Genomic DNA, 14,220 nt, shown 5'->3' on the forward strand with positions numbered 1-14,220 from the left:
AAGAGTTGTTGGTAGAGGGGAAAGAGAAGATAGGATCAGTAAACTGCCAGGAAATGTTATGAATCGTATCGTAGAGATTCTTCCTGTTGAAGATGCAGTAAAAACCAGTATTTTGTCCAAAAATTGGAGATACATTTGGGCCAGGCTTCCAAATCTGTGGTTGAGCAGGGCCTTTTGGATATATTGCACAACTCAACAAATTTTCAGAGAAAGAGTAAATACAATTCTCTTACAACATCTTGGAGATATTGAGAAGTTTCATCTTAAAGAATCAGTACATTCGTGTTCATATGCACATACTGATAGATGGTTGGTTTATGTCTGTTAGGAATTTGCTTTTTCAACTGCAGTTAATTTTACTTTTACTGCTTTATATTAGATAAGACTTAGTCAATTAGTTGTTAGCCATCTATTCCTATTATTTAGGAGTAAGTTTGGAATATGTTAGTCGTGGTTTACTGCTTTCTGTTTTTCATTCCAGTCTTATAAATGTAATCTGAAGACATCAATAAAAATGTTCTTCTACCAATACTCTTCTTTACTTCTTTGCTTTCTAATAACTCATACTTCTAAAATTTACCAACAATTGGTATCTAGAGCTTTTTTATCTTGTGGGATCTGTGGGTATTTATGTGAGTGATTGTTTCAAGTGACTCAAGCACCACAACCAGAAATAGCAAAAGATTAAAAATGGAAGAAAGCTCAAGTTTATCGGCAATGGCACCTCCTGTCTTCAATGGTGAAAATTTTCACATGTGGGCAGTGAGGATGGAAGCTTATCTCAAAGCTTTAGATCTTTGGGAGGCAATCGAAGAAGACTATGAAGTTCTTCCACTACCCGAAAACCCAACAATGGCTCAACTCAAAAATCACAAGGACAAGAAAACCAGAAAATCTAAGGCAAAGGAATTTCTTTTTTCAGCAGTCTCTTCTACAGTTTTCACTCGTATCATGTCTCTAAAATCAGCAAAAGCCATCTGGGATTATCTCAAGGCAGAATATCAAAGGTATGCAAGTGTTGAATCTCATTAGAGACTTTGAGTTACAGAAGATGAAACAATTGGAAACCATTAAAGAATACTCTGACAGGCTTATGAGCATAGAAAATAGAGTAAAATTACTTGGTTCTGAGTTTAAAGACTTGCGTATTGTTGAAAAGATTATGGTTACTGTACCTGAAAGATTTGAAGCCACCATTACCACTTTGGAGAACACCAAGGATCTGTCAAAAATCACTTTGGTTGAATTATTGAATTCCAGGCTCAAGAACAAAGAAGGGTTATGAGAGAAGATGGAATTAGAGAGGGAGCATTGGCGGCCAAACATGAAGAGAATGGAAGATACAATAAGAAAAACAATAAGAAGAACCAACCAACAAATGGAGAAGGAGCAGCTCGCTACAACAACAAAAGCAAAGCAGGTAGCTTTAAAGGAAACTATCCTCCTTGTAAGCATTGTGGAAAGAATGGGCACGCGCCGTATAAGTGTTGGAAAAGGCTGGATGCTAAATGCAGTAAGTGCAACCAACTCGGGCATGAAGCAATTATCTACAAGAATAAATTGTAGCAGCAAGACGCAGATGCCCAGGTTGCTAATGAACAGGAAGAGGATCAACTCTTTGTGGCATCATGTTTTGCAAGCAATGTTTCAACTGAGGTTTGGCTGATTGATAGTGGATGCACAAACCATATGACTCATGACAAAGAACTCTTTAAAGACTTGAAGCCTACTGGAGTTACAAAAGTCAGAATAGGTCATGGCGGTCATATTCCGGCAAAAGGAATGGGAACTATTACAATTGAAACACAATCAGGTACTAAAGCAATTTCCGATGTTCTTTATGTACTAGATTTAGATCAGAACTTGTTAAGTGTTGGTCAATTGTTAGAAAAAGGTTTCAAATTGTCTTTCGAAGATAAACATTGCTTGATCAAGGAAGCCTCAGGACATGACTTGTTTAAAGTCAAAATGAGAGACAAAAGTTTCTCATTAAATCCATTGGAGGAAGAACAAGTGATGCATTCGGCAAGAGAAAATGCTTCCGAGTTATGGCATAAGAGACTCGGACACTATCATTATCAAGGGCTTCTCAAAATGCAAGAATTGGTGATAGTCGAGAACCTTTCTAAACTGGGAGCGAGTTCTAAAAATTGTCGGGCTTGTCAATTTGGAAAACAAAGTAGACTCCCATTCCCAAAGGCAACTTGGAGAGCAACAAGAAAGTTGCAGCTGGTTCACACCGATATTGGAGGACCCCAAAGGACTCCCTCACTTAAAGGTAGTCTTTATTATGTTATTTTTATTGATGATCTAACCCGAATGTGCTGGATTTATTTTTTAAAGTACAAATTGAAGGTCAAGAGCATTTTTTGGAAGTTGAAAGCGAAGTTGGAAAATGAAAGTTGGTGCAAAATTCAGATTTTACAATATGACAAAGGCAAGGAGTACACTTCTCATCAGTTTGGTCTATTTTGTGAAGAAGCAGGGATTGAACGTCAACTTACTGCTCCTTATACTTCAGAACAAAATGGAGTTAGTGAAAGAAGAAACAGATTTATCATGGAGATGGTAAGATGTATGCTGCATGAAAAGAATTTGACAAAGATGTTTTGGGCAGAGGCAGAAAATACAGTTGTGTTCCTACAAAATCGACTTCCCTCAAAAGCTGTTAAAGATCAAACTCCTTTTGAAGCATGGTATGGATACAAGCCTCCGCTGCATTTTCTTAGAGTATTTGGTTATCTTTGTTTTACCTATGTACCTCAGGCCAAACGGGATAAACTAGATAAGAAGGTTGCCCCGAGCATTTTTATTGGGTACAGTAATGTTTCAAAAGCGTACAAAATCTTTCAACCTGAAGGTGAGAAGATAGTTATCAGCAAAGATGTCCACTTCATGGAAAATGAAGAATGGGATTGGGATGACTCAAGGAATTCCGTCCAAAAAACAAGCTCGTGGTTAAATGAAAGGGACGATGATCCACCAGTTAGGGGAACTCGATTGCTCTCTGTGATATATATGAGAGATGCAATGTTCCGATTCGTGAACCTGCTAACCCTAAAGATTCTCTCAAAGACCCCAAGTGGAGAAATGCAATGGAGGAGGAGTTGTTTATGATTTAAAAAAATGATACGTGGCAGCTTGTTGACAAACCTCAAGGTAGAAAAGTAATTGGGGTAAAGTGGGTGTTCCGAACCAAGTTAAATGCTGATGGTTCAATCAACAAGCATAAAGCAAGGCTTGTAGTTAAGGGTTATGCTCAGATTTTTGGTGTAGATTATTCTGAGACTTTTTCTCCAGTTGCTAGGCTTGACACGATCAGATTGCTTATAACTGTTTCTGCACAACGTGGCTGGAAAGTGCATCAGATGGATGCCAAATCAGAATTTCTTAATGGCATTCTTGAAGAAGAAATTTATGTTGAGCAACCTGAAGGGTTTGTTATAGATGGAAAGGAAGATAAAGTCTATCGACTACATAAAGCTCTTTATGGCTTAAAACAGGCACCAAGAGCTTGGTATAGTCGAATAGATGATTATTTACTCGGTCTCGATTTTTAAAAGAGTCTTTCAGAATTCACATTGTATGTTAAACATAATAGTAGTGAGATTCTTGTTGTTTCTCTTTATGTGGATGACCTTTTGATTACAGGGAGCAGTGAAAAGCTAATTGATGAGTGTAAGCAAGATATGATGCAAGCTTTTGAAATGTCTGATCTTGGTCTTATGACATATTTCCTTGGAATGGAGATTACACAAGGAAAAGATGAGTTTCTCGTTTGCCAGAAAAAGTACGCAAAGGAAATTCTCAAGAAATTCAAAATGGAAAATTTCCAAGAGATTAGTACTCCCATGAACCAAAAGAAGAAACTAAGTAAAGATGATGGAGCCGAAAAGGTGGATGAGACATACTTCAGAAGTTTCATTGGGTGCTTAATATATCTTACAGCAACAAGACCCGATATATTGTATGTTGTAAGTGTTTTATCAAGATTCATGCATTGTCCTAGTGAAGTACATTTGCAGGCAGCCAAAAGAGTTGTGCTATACATCAAAGGAACCATCACCTATGGAGTCGAGTTTCAGAAGAGTCAACCTATGAAGCTTTGTGGGTATTCTGACAGTGATTGGGGCGGTTCCGAGGATGATGCAAAGAGTACTTCAGGGTACTGTTCTAGTCTTGGTTCTAGAATTTTCTCATGGAATGGTAAGAAGCAAGATATTGTAGCTCAATCTACTGCCGAAGCTGAGTTTGTGGCAGCTGCAGCAGCAGTAAATCAAGCATTGTGGCTGAAGAAAATTCTGGTTGATTTGCATATGGAACCAACTGGAAGCATCAACGTGTTCATGGACAATGAAGCAGCAATAGCTATATCTCACAATCCTGTGTTTCATGGAAGAACTACGCACTTCGAAATCAAGTTCTTTTTCTTGAGAGAAGTGCAAAAAGATGGAGATGTAACTCTTGTCTACTGCAAGACGGAAGAACAATTGGCTGATATATTCACTAAGCCTTTACCAGTCAGCAAGTTTCAGCTTCTCAGACAGAAAATTGGAGTTTGCAGCTTCCAAAGCAAGGAGGAGTGTTAGGAATTTGCTTTTTCAACTGCAGTTAATTTTAATCTTACTACTTTATATTAGATAAGACTGAGTCAATTAATTGTTAGCCATCTATTCCTATTATTTAGGAGTAAGTTAGTGAGTTAGGAATATGCTAGTCGTGGTTTACTGCTTTCTGTTTTTCATTCCAGTCTTATAAATGTAATCTGTAGACATCAATAAAAATATTCTTCTACCAATATTCTTCTTTACTTCTTTGCTTTCTAATAACTCATACTTCTAAAATTTACCAACAATGTCACTAGAAAAGGTGTCAAGGAGTTATGCCTTTACATGCCAGATAATCACACTTATAAAGTGTCGTCCTGTGTACTTAATTGTCCAACCCTGACACATTTGGAACTCTTCAAGTGTTTGTTCTGTAACATTCGACAATTTGAAATAACTATGAAGAGGCTTAGAATTGGAAATTTTCATTTTTGGAAAGAATTTAAAAATCTGGAAAATTTGGCTAAGTGTGGAAAATAATGAATTTTCGGCCAACTTTGAACAGTTATAACTCCTAGCTCAGGATGATCTAGGTGTGGTTCCAGTAATGGTTACAAAGTTCGTAGAATGGTCTTTCCAACGCCGCTGAGTTGGCTCGTTTTTGAGTTTGTATGAGTGAGTTATGCCCTTTGAAAGTTGGGCAGTTGGCAGGGAATTCGTCCGAAAAATTGTAAGGGCATTTTGGTCTTTTCCCTAGCCTTGTCTTTGGATATATATTAAGGTGTAAGACTTATTTTTGATCAGTTTTTCCCTTTTTAAAAAGATTAAGAGTTAGGGTTCTTGAGAGAAAAGGAGAGAAAGGAGAAGAAGAAGCAAACTTCGTAAAGATCGTCGTGGTTTTCTTCGGGGGTGATCCCTATTAAGGTATGTGAGTTCATAGTGTTGCGTTGGTTCCTTCCCCCACACGCCAAGCTCGTTTAATTTCGAGAAAAGATTGATTTTGTTTGATTGAAGTTGTTGGTTTGAATTGTTGAAGTTGTAGCTGTGTTGTGTTGTATTTCTTGTTGGTTTGGTGTATGTTTCCGGTGGTGTTTTTGAGTTGAAACTAGTGTATGTTAAGGGTTTTGATGATCCTAAGTGCTTGGGGGTTGAAGCTTTGAATATTGGAAGGTTTAGAGTTGGAGAAAAGGAGGAGAAAAGTCAAGTTTAGGGGGAAAAGGGCTGGGGCGTCGCGCCAGCCAGCGCGCCCCAAGAGGGACTCTGAGGTCCAGCCCCTGGGGCACTGCCCCTACAGAGCCCCAACTAGACCTCTTTGAAGTTTGAGGTCTGGTGCTCCGCGCCTCTCAGAGCGCCAAGCTTTCCCATTCCTTCCCCACTTTCTCATACATGTTCCTAGGTGTTGTACCTATGTTCCCTAGTTGTTTCCAACACCCCAAGGTACGTTTAAACGTCAAGAACTCGTCCATAACACGTAATCAAATACCTTGAATCCATGATTCCAATTCAAGGAGAGTAATTTTCCAAGTCAAGGGAAGTTAAGAGTTGAGTCTAGAAGTTCAAGAAGGGAGTCAAAGCAAGTCTTTAAAGCTTTCCAAGAGTCTTTGTTGAATGTTTTAACTTCATTTTAAGGCTCAAGTTTCAATTTAAGCCAAGTTTCAAGTTGAGTCAAGTTTTAAGTAAAGTCAAGTTTCAAGTTATGTCAAGTTGCAAGTTAAGTCAAGAGTTTAAAGTTGAGTTCATTTCTCAAAGTTATTAGGGAACTATGTATTCCCAAAGAAGTTTCCAAATGTTTTTACACTTAAGTAAGAAAGGAACTATGATTCTAAAAGAGCCTTTGGGCTAGTTTTCAAGAAAAAGGAACATTGTTTCCAAGTGAGCCTTCGGGTAAAGTTTTGAGTAATTATCTCAAATAAAGAAAGATGTGTTTAAAACACTTATGAGCTAAGTATTTTTGGGAGTAGTCTTGAGCACCGAATTGGGGACACAAGTTCATATAAACTCAACTTTCCATAAGAACCATGCGCCAACATGGGAGTTAACGGGTCATACTTTTTAGATGAATCCGTAAGATTAAGCTAGTGGATCCACTTAGTAAAGGTAGCTTCCTATATCACGGCAAGGTATAGGATGGTCCTTGGGCAACGTGAGGTAAAACGTTGTATCACCACTAGGGCTCATAGTGGTGATTGTCGGTTGAAAGAGTCTCCCACTAAAGTTATATTACTTTTATATAAGTAAAGTTGAGTTGTTATTGTTTTATCTTTAACAAGCTAAGTTGTTTACACTATTTTGCAAGCTTTATATATTGCATATGTCGTCTTGCTTTATATATTGAGTTCAGTTATTCATGAGTTGAATAGAGCCAAGGTAAGAGTTCCTTCGTACTCCTTCCAAGTTTAAGTTGTGGATTAGCTTTCCAGCTCGCATACTCGTACATTCAATGTATTGATGCCAGTTGGCCTGCATCTTATTATGGTGCAGACACAGGTACCCATGGCTAGCATCCGGTTCGCCGTTGATCAAGTTGAGTACTTCCGAGTCAATGGTGAGCCTCTTTGTGTTCCGGAGGACTCGATAACGTTGTTCTCTCAGTTTTGTTTTATTAGGGTGTTGCGGGGTCTGTCCCAACATCCATCTCAGTATTATAGAGGCTTCATAGACAGTCAGTCAGGTGGTTTGGAGTCTCTCATCTATGTATATATGTAAATATTCTATTTTGAGACTCGAGATGCCTTTTTGGCCAGATTTTATTTCAGTCAGGTTGTTTTAAAACCTTGCATTGCATTGAGTTTTCCGCTGAGTTAAGAAAGCCAGGCCAAGGGTTCGCTTGGGGGCCAGTAATGGTCTTCGAGTGCCAGCCACGTCCAGGGTGTAGGCTCGAGGCGTGACATGTTCAAACCACCAAAATCCTTTGTTGCTTTCCAGAATCTAATAAACCTTCGTCTGCAAAGGATAACCTATGTACCAACCACTGAGTTTTATGTTATCGATTGCCCCCTTCTTGTCAATTTAGCCTTGGTGGACTGTCGTGGCACTCAATACCTGAACATTATTGTCTCATCACAATTGGAGCACTTGGTTGTTCATGGTTGTCCCTATCTCTATCTAAATCTCTTTATGAACTGCAGAGGATTGAGAAAGTTACAACTTGAAATAGACAAAGTACTGGAGCAATCCAAATCCAAAACAGGACGAAAAATCAACTTTGGAAAAGCTTCTTTTAAGTGTCGCAGCTACACTTGAGTTTCTCCAAATTGGTTTAAGTTTCCTTGAGGTAAGCATTTGACATGTTGTTATACTTGTATATCTTATAGGATTTGTATTCATGCAATTCTAATTTTTGTTGCTCTGAAGCTTTTGACGGCTGACACAATTTCTAAGAGGGGTCCTTTCGCGAGCTTGCAAAAGCTGTCATTAGGAATAGACTTGAGAAAACTGCATCAGACTACTTGCGCTCTACAGTTGATTAAGAGTTGCCCCAATTTGAGTATACTTCAAATTTCGGTAAGTAATGGAAAATTATAATGTGATCAGAACTTGATATGTGTATTTTTTATACTTGTGACTGCCATTTTGTATACCGGTTCCGCTCCTCTCTAAGTTTTTTTTCCCCGGAATATTATGTATTCCGTGAACCTTTAACATGATATGGAAGGCATCCACTTAGTAAGATAGGTTTATGTGGTATGTTTATGTAAGCACGAGAAGTTTTAACTGATTCAATACTTGTTTTATACCATTAGGTATGTGCTTCTGGCGACAATGCAGAAGCAGTTTTGAAATACCTGGACAGACCGATTACTTGCTTGGACCTACGACTCAAGAACCTCAAGTATGTGGCGATCAATTGTTATGAGTGCTCAAAAACTGAATTGCTTTTTATAAAGCTACTGTTTGCTTGCGTTCCATCTTTGGTAAGGATGTGCATTGAGCAGAAAAAAGCCATTGATTCCAGAGAGGAGAGCAAAATCATCAAAAAGTTGATGTGTTTCCTCAGAGGTTCTCCTTCCATTTTCCGGATTAGGAAATTAAGAACCACAAAGTGCACGTCATATATAATGGTATAAGTTTAGTATGTGTGTGTACAGAAATTTTCTTACATTTAGACTTGTCATTCCAGTTTCAGACTTCTATTGTATTGTAGAAACTCTTGTACTTATAACACCATCTTGGGTGGTATTTCCACTTTTCCGCATTTCATTTTAAAAAGACTTAGTGTTTGAGATATTTTGCTTGTCACTTACTTTTCTACTTTATATATTGAATTGAACTAGTTCATATTGAATTGGCCTACCTATTGGTTGGGAACATAGGTGTCATTACGACTTGTATTTTTGGGTCGGGACGATATTAGATGGACTCACAAGAAAAAGGTTGAGAATTATCAAGTCTAGAGATTTTTGGAAGTTACTACAATAAAAAACAACTTTTAGCAGCGATAAATGTGCACACTAATAAAGAGTACTAAAGTTTTTACCAGCAACAGTTGGATTTAATGTTGCTATAGGCTTCATGGACTTATTTAGCGGTAATCAAGTTTTTGCCGTTAATTTTTATTTTTTTAACTAAGAGTTAGAGAAAATTAGGTATTCTAAGATCATCGTAGAGTTTATATTATTCTCTATAATGATATTACAAAGGGATAAGGTAGAAGTACCCCCTAGACATGGCATAGAGAGTTTGCACACTCTCTTGAAGACAAGTGATGAGTGCACAAATTGGACACATGTCATTGTTTGATTGGTAACTTTATAATTAGCTAGTACACATTTTTATTGATATTAAAACTTATATTTATTTAATTATTTTTATTTCTTACTTTGTAAAAATATTTATTTTAATTTCTTTTCACTTTAAACTTTTTTAAAATTAATTTATTATCTTTTCACTTTTAATTATTTTTAAAAAATTATGTGTATTTTTTTAAAAATAATTTAAAAGTTTCCTTTAATTTTAATGTTTTGATTTTTTATGTTTTATTTGATTTTCTTCACTTATTTTGATATCCATTCAAAAGTAACTTATTTTAAATACAAGACATTTGGAATTAAATTTGAAATCAAATCAAAACGAAAGACAAAGAAAATAAAAATCAATAGAAAAATAAAAGAGAAAAAACAACGAATGTAGGTAAAAAAAAAAGTTTCGTTACAAGGTAAAAAAAATGTGTATTAACTTAATTTAAATACAAGATAAAGAAAATAAGAATATTTTTTAAAAAATAAAAATTTAATTTTTGTAAAAAAATAAGAAAAAAATTATTTTTTTATATGTTTTTTTTTTACTTTAAAAAAAATATATTTACACACGTGGCGGCGAGTTTATACAAACACAACCAACTTGGGTGGTTGAAAGTGTCATATCAGCACAAAAGGTGCACAAATATACGAAAAAATGAGTTCAGGGAGTAATATGACCTTTTTTAAGTTTAGGTGTGTCTCTAAGATTTCGGTTATAGTCTAGGGGGTACTTATGTCTTATCCCTATTACAAATGAAGATACTTAAGTAATGCAATGAATATAAAAGTCAAGAATAAGATTGAGTTATTAGCCTCAAACTTCAATTTATATATGTATGAACTAAAAAAGATAGTTTGCCCGTCAAAAGTAACCTGAAGTATTTTCTTCTTATCTTCTTCTTCAACTCTGTCCAAAAACACTTCGTAGCAATTCTTTTTGGATTTATTGGATCTTGTTAAAGTTGTTGACACTGTCATATGATTTTGCTTTGCTAGTCGCATTGATAGGTGCCTTGGAACAAAGTCCTCAAGTCACCTTACCATCCCAACTGTGTTGCCTTCCATGTGCCTTCTTTTAGATTTTGTTGCTTCCACTTCTTTGTTGCTTTGGTGAGAGATCCCCTTCCTTGGCCACCTTATCAAAGCATATGTCCAACATATCTTCCTCATCATCCCCATCGGACATGTCTGTTCCCAAGTCAATATCATAAGCTGCAGTTGGACTAATTCCTGAAACTATAACTTCTAGATCATGACTCTTAGCCAATACTCCAATATATTTGGTGTTCATGGCCAAACTCTTTTTAAAGCTATCAACTGTCATTGCCATAGATGGATTTGTCTTACTTGTAGGCACAAATTCGGGTGCTGAGGGCTTAACTTACTCATAGGAGGTGAAGTAATGTTTTCCTCTTCCTCAACTAAATCTTCCCATTTAGAAGCACTCGTTTCCTTTTGTTTTTATTTAGAAACATTCAAACCGTTTTTAGCTTCCTCTGGATTCGAAACAGCCATGATAGGTGTATTTGGACTGGTTTCTTTACCAGCTATCTCCTCTATAACAATGAACTCATTTTCATGTGTCAAAACAACTTGTTGATCAACATGCTCCCTATTCTTGTTCAAATTTCGAGGAACAAGACCCAAATTGTTAACGTCTTTGTCAAACTGGGCAGAATTTTGTGTGTGCTAAAGTACACCAGTAACAGGTTGGGATTTGCCTAAAGTACTCCCAAATTCAGTAGATAATTCATCTATACCATGTATCCTTTCTTTCTGTCCAATATTCTCATCTCACAACACATCGAATTGAGTACATTCAATTACGATGTTGCTTCTATCAAGCTCAACCTCTGTAGAATTGTTTTGGTGCAAAATCTGATTGTTTGAGGACTTAGAAGCACCATTTTTTTATGTGAGACCAAAGTCCTTTCGTTATAATTGGAGTTTCATGCAATGGAGTTGTCTTGTTTAGCCGCAACTACATTAGGTGAACCCAACACTCCGTCTTTCCCAACACCCCGCCTAGCGGCCTCAATCGATTTGCCTTTGTTCTCTAGATTCTCTTCATTATTAGAGTCAAAAAGTTGTAGCTTCTTCAGAACTATTTTCAACAGATTGATCAACAGTAGCATCCCTGACAACCCCCAAATTATTTCGAGAATCTCTTCCTTCACCAGAATTATCATCAGGAACCAATTGTCGCTGTTCTTCGTTGTTGCTTTTGCTCTGAAATTTAGCATTTATAATATCCCTTGCATCACCTTGATATTGCTCCACATCCGTACCTTTATCCGTTGCATCATTCTGATTTTTAGCACCAACCTTGCCGAGAAACACACGACAACTATTTTCATCATGCCCTTGTCGTACACAATACCTTGGGAGATTATCATAAACAAACTCTTAATAATGCTCCATAACTTTGCCTGAATCTTTGTCCACGAAGAATAACTTTTTTTTGTTTTGGATGCTTATCCACTAGATCTAGAATGACCTTAACTCTAGCAGTACTTGGCCTGGTACGTTCTTGAGTGGCTTTCTCTACAGCAATTGGTTTCCCAACGGCTGAAGCAATTGATAAAAGTGATTTTTTGACAAAAAGATTGGGTGGCAGATCTGGAAAAGATATCCATGTCAATACTTTCGATGTTTCTTCCTTAGGATTGAACCATATATTCCAAAGAAACGTTCTAAATAGAAACTCTTCACCATTGAATTTGATATAACCAGAATTTCTCGACAAAACTTGAACAAAGTCTTCATATAAATCAAACCTGATCAAGAGATGACGAAACTCAAGTTGTCCAATGTTACAATGGCCTTTAATATCGAGTTGCTTTGGAATAACCTTGCGCATTTCATGTAAATCTGGTTTTCCATAAGAAAATTTGAGAATAACGGCTTGATGTAGCCCTTCCTCTATGCAAAATGCATTAACTTCATCCATGGTGAATTCGATGGTTGGTTCTTCATGAATGAATTTAATTGGTTTCAACTCAGTTTTGGATATAGGCCTGCTAGAAGAATTGACTTGATATGTTGGTGTATGTGTTGATGAATCAGTAGTATTTTGGATATGTTGTGGTGGTGTTTTATCCCCAGCAGGAGGCTGGGACACAGCTAGAACAGCCATATGACTGCCGCCCTCAAATCTCCATGAGAGAGGAGAAGAGCGTGGGTTTAGGGTTGTCTTGCTATTGCCGTTAATTAGTTGCCGCTAAAGATCATTTTTGGTGTATGGTTAGCTTTTACATTTTGATGTCTAGTCTTGTGCTTATTCTGACATTTACATATTATTATTTGGCAATTCATTTCCTTGTGGCGAAAATTGAATTGCTGAAGACTATTCTTTCACACCATTTTCATATTTGTCTAGCTAAAAGAAACTTGATACATAAATTATGCGAGCAAGATTGAGAATATTTGTGAGAATCTTTGAACAAATTTCATAGAATTCAAATCCTTCCACGATATCTCAGTCATTTCTTGAAATTTTTCCATTGCCTCTTTTTTGTTGATACACCATAATCTCTCATGTAACACTCAATTCTAGTCACGATCTGACCTCTACCCTTTCCTACCTGGATTGGAAATCAGAATGTGTTGTTATAAGTCACGATTCATACTTGTCACGTTTAGGGGGTACTCTTGGAACACGTTGTGTTATATGATATTTTTTCCCTTAATGGGATCATCTGATAAAATCATAAAGGTGGAAGGAGTGTTTAATAAACTTAGTCTATTAAACTTAGTCTGCCCGTAGGCTAGGCAACTCAATCAAATGAGGCACTACAATGATCTTGTTTTGTTCCCGAAAGGAGTGTTCAATTATCGGGTTTCCCTGGAGGCGCAGCAACAATCTGCATTCAGGAAGCAAGGATCAATATATAAGATTCATGTGTTTTAGCAAAGATATAACATTTAAAGAGTTTACTGCTATTTCCAGTCGAGCAAAATAGTTCTTAAAAGCTATGCGCAAACCAAAAGTGGATAATACAGAGGAACATGTTCCAGTAATACTTGTATATACACGGTACACCATCATCTTGTGCATCACCCAATACATTTACCTTTTTTTTTTGGTCAAATTTATACCACTAGACAGAGTGTCTAGAAGCCTTTTTTAAAAAAATAAAAAATCCTCACGGATAAGTACAACCAGAATTTATGTGACTTTTTTTAATTCACCTTTTGAATTTTGGAATTCAAACAAAAGTGTATCTTTGACCATAAATTTTTCATATATCTTTTTTAAATATATTTAATTGTCTATTAATATGACTTAATATATTTTTTATAATAGAGTCTCCAATGATACTACAGATGAGAATGCTTAAATAATGCAAAATTTAAACCATAATTGCCACTATTACCTTGTGAAGAGAAAAATATAAAACTAACGACAAATATGAAAGTAAAGAAAATGAATACATCATTCTTGAGAAATAAAGAAAGGAAAACTCAAAAGTGTCAAAGTATATGAACCGCCAGTGGCACCAACATATGCATTATGAGGAACAAAGGGTATCTGAGTTCCAGTGGCCTTCCCAATAAGGTGATAAGGCACAACATTTTCTGTTGGTTGTCCACTTCCATGCCCTGGCAATGCTGACATTTGATGTGCACCACTTGGTTGTCCAGTCGCTCCACTCGTTGAGTAGGAATGTGTTTTGCCTTGTCCACCCTCAGGTATAGGCCTCTTCTCGAGGGTGGGAGAGGCCTGACATATTAGGTGGGATATTAGCCAAATTGATCATTACATGAGAATCACATTTGGACAGAGGCGGACCCACATGTGTATTTGGGGTGCACGTGCACTTGTTTACTTTGGAAAAAATCATGTATATATATATAATATACATATCTATCTTGAAAAACTGACATCAATATAAGTGCCCTCGGGGAAAGTATAAAAGGTTGTTTTGAACTGC

The 14,220-nt window shown here is 36.6% G+C and overlaps 1 protein-coding gene across 1 annotated transcript; it reads left to right on the forward strand.

The window, feature by feature from the left end:
• Positions 1 to 690: 690 nt before the first annotated feature.
• Positions 691 to 1,285, forward strand: LOC125854176 (uncharacterized). The gene is made up of 2 exons (XM_049533683.1): positions 691 to 1,007; positions 1,090 to 1,285. The coding sequence occupies exons 1-2, from the start codon at positions 691 to 693 to the stop codon at positions 1,283 to 1,285; spliced, it is 513 nt and encodes a 170-aa protein (XP_049389640.1).
• The last annotated feature ends 12,935 nt before the right edge of the window (positions 1,286 to 14,220 follow it).

Source organism: Solanum stenotomum, chromosome 1 (assembly GCF_019186545.1).
Source record: "Solanum stenotomum isolate F172 chromosome 1, ASM1918654v1, whole genome shotgun sequence".
NCBI classification, from domain to species: Eukaryota; Viridiplantae; Streptophyta; class Magnoliopsida; order Solanales; family Solanaceae; genus Solanum; species Solanum stenotomum.

What these genes read in the sequence shown, in the direction of transcription:
- LOC125854176 (XM_049533683.1), top strand. Translation starts at nt 691, where the DNA reads ATGGAAGAAAGCTCAAGTTTATCGGCAATGGCACCTCCTGTCTTCAAT. An exon ending in CTCAAGGCAGAATATCAAAG is followed by an intron (nt 1,008 to 1,089) that starts GTATGCAAGTGT and finishes ATACTCTGACAG; the next exon opens with GCTTATGAGCATAGAAAATA.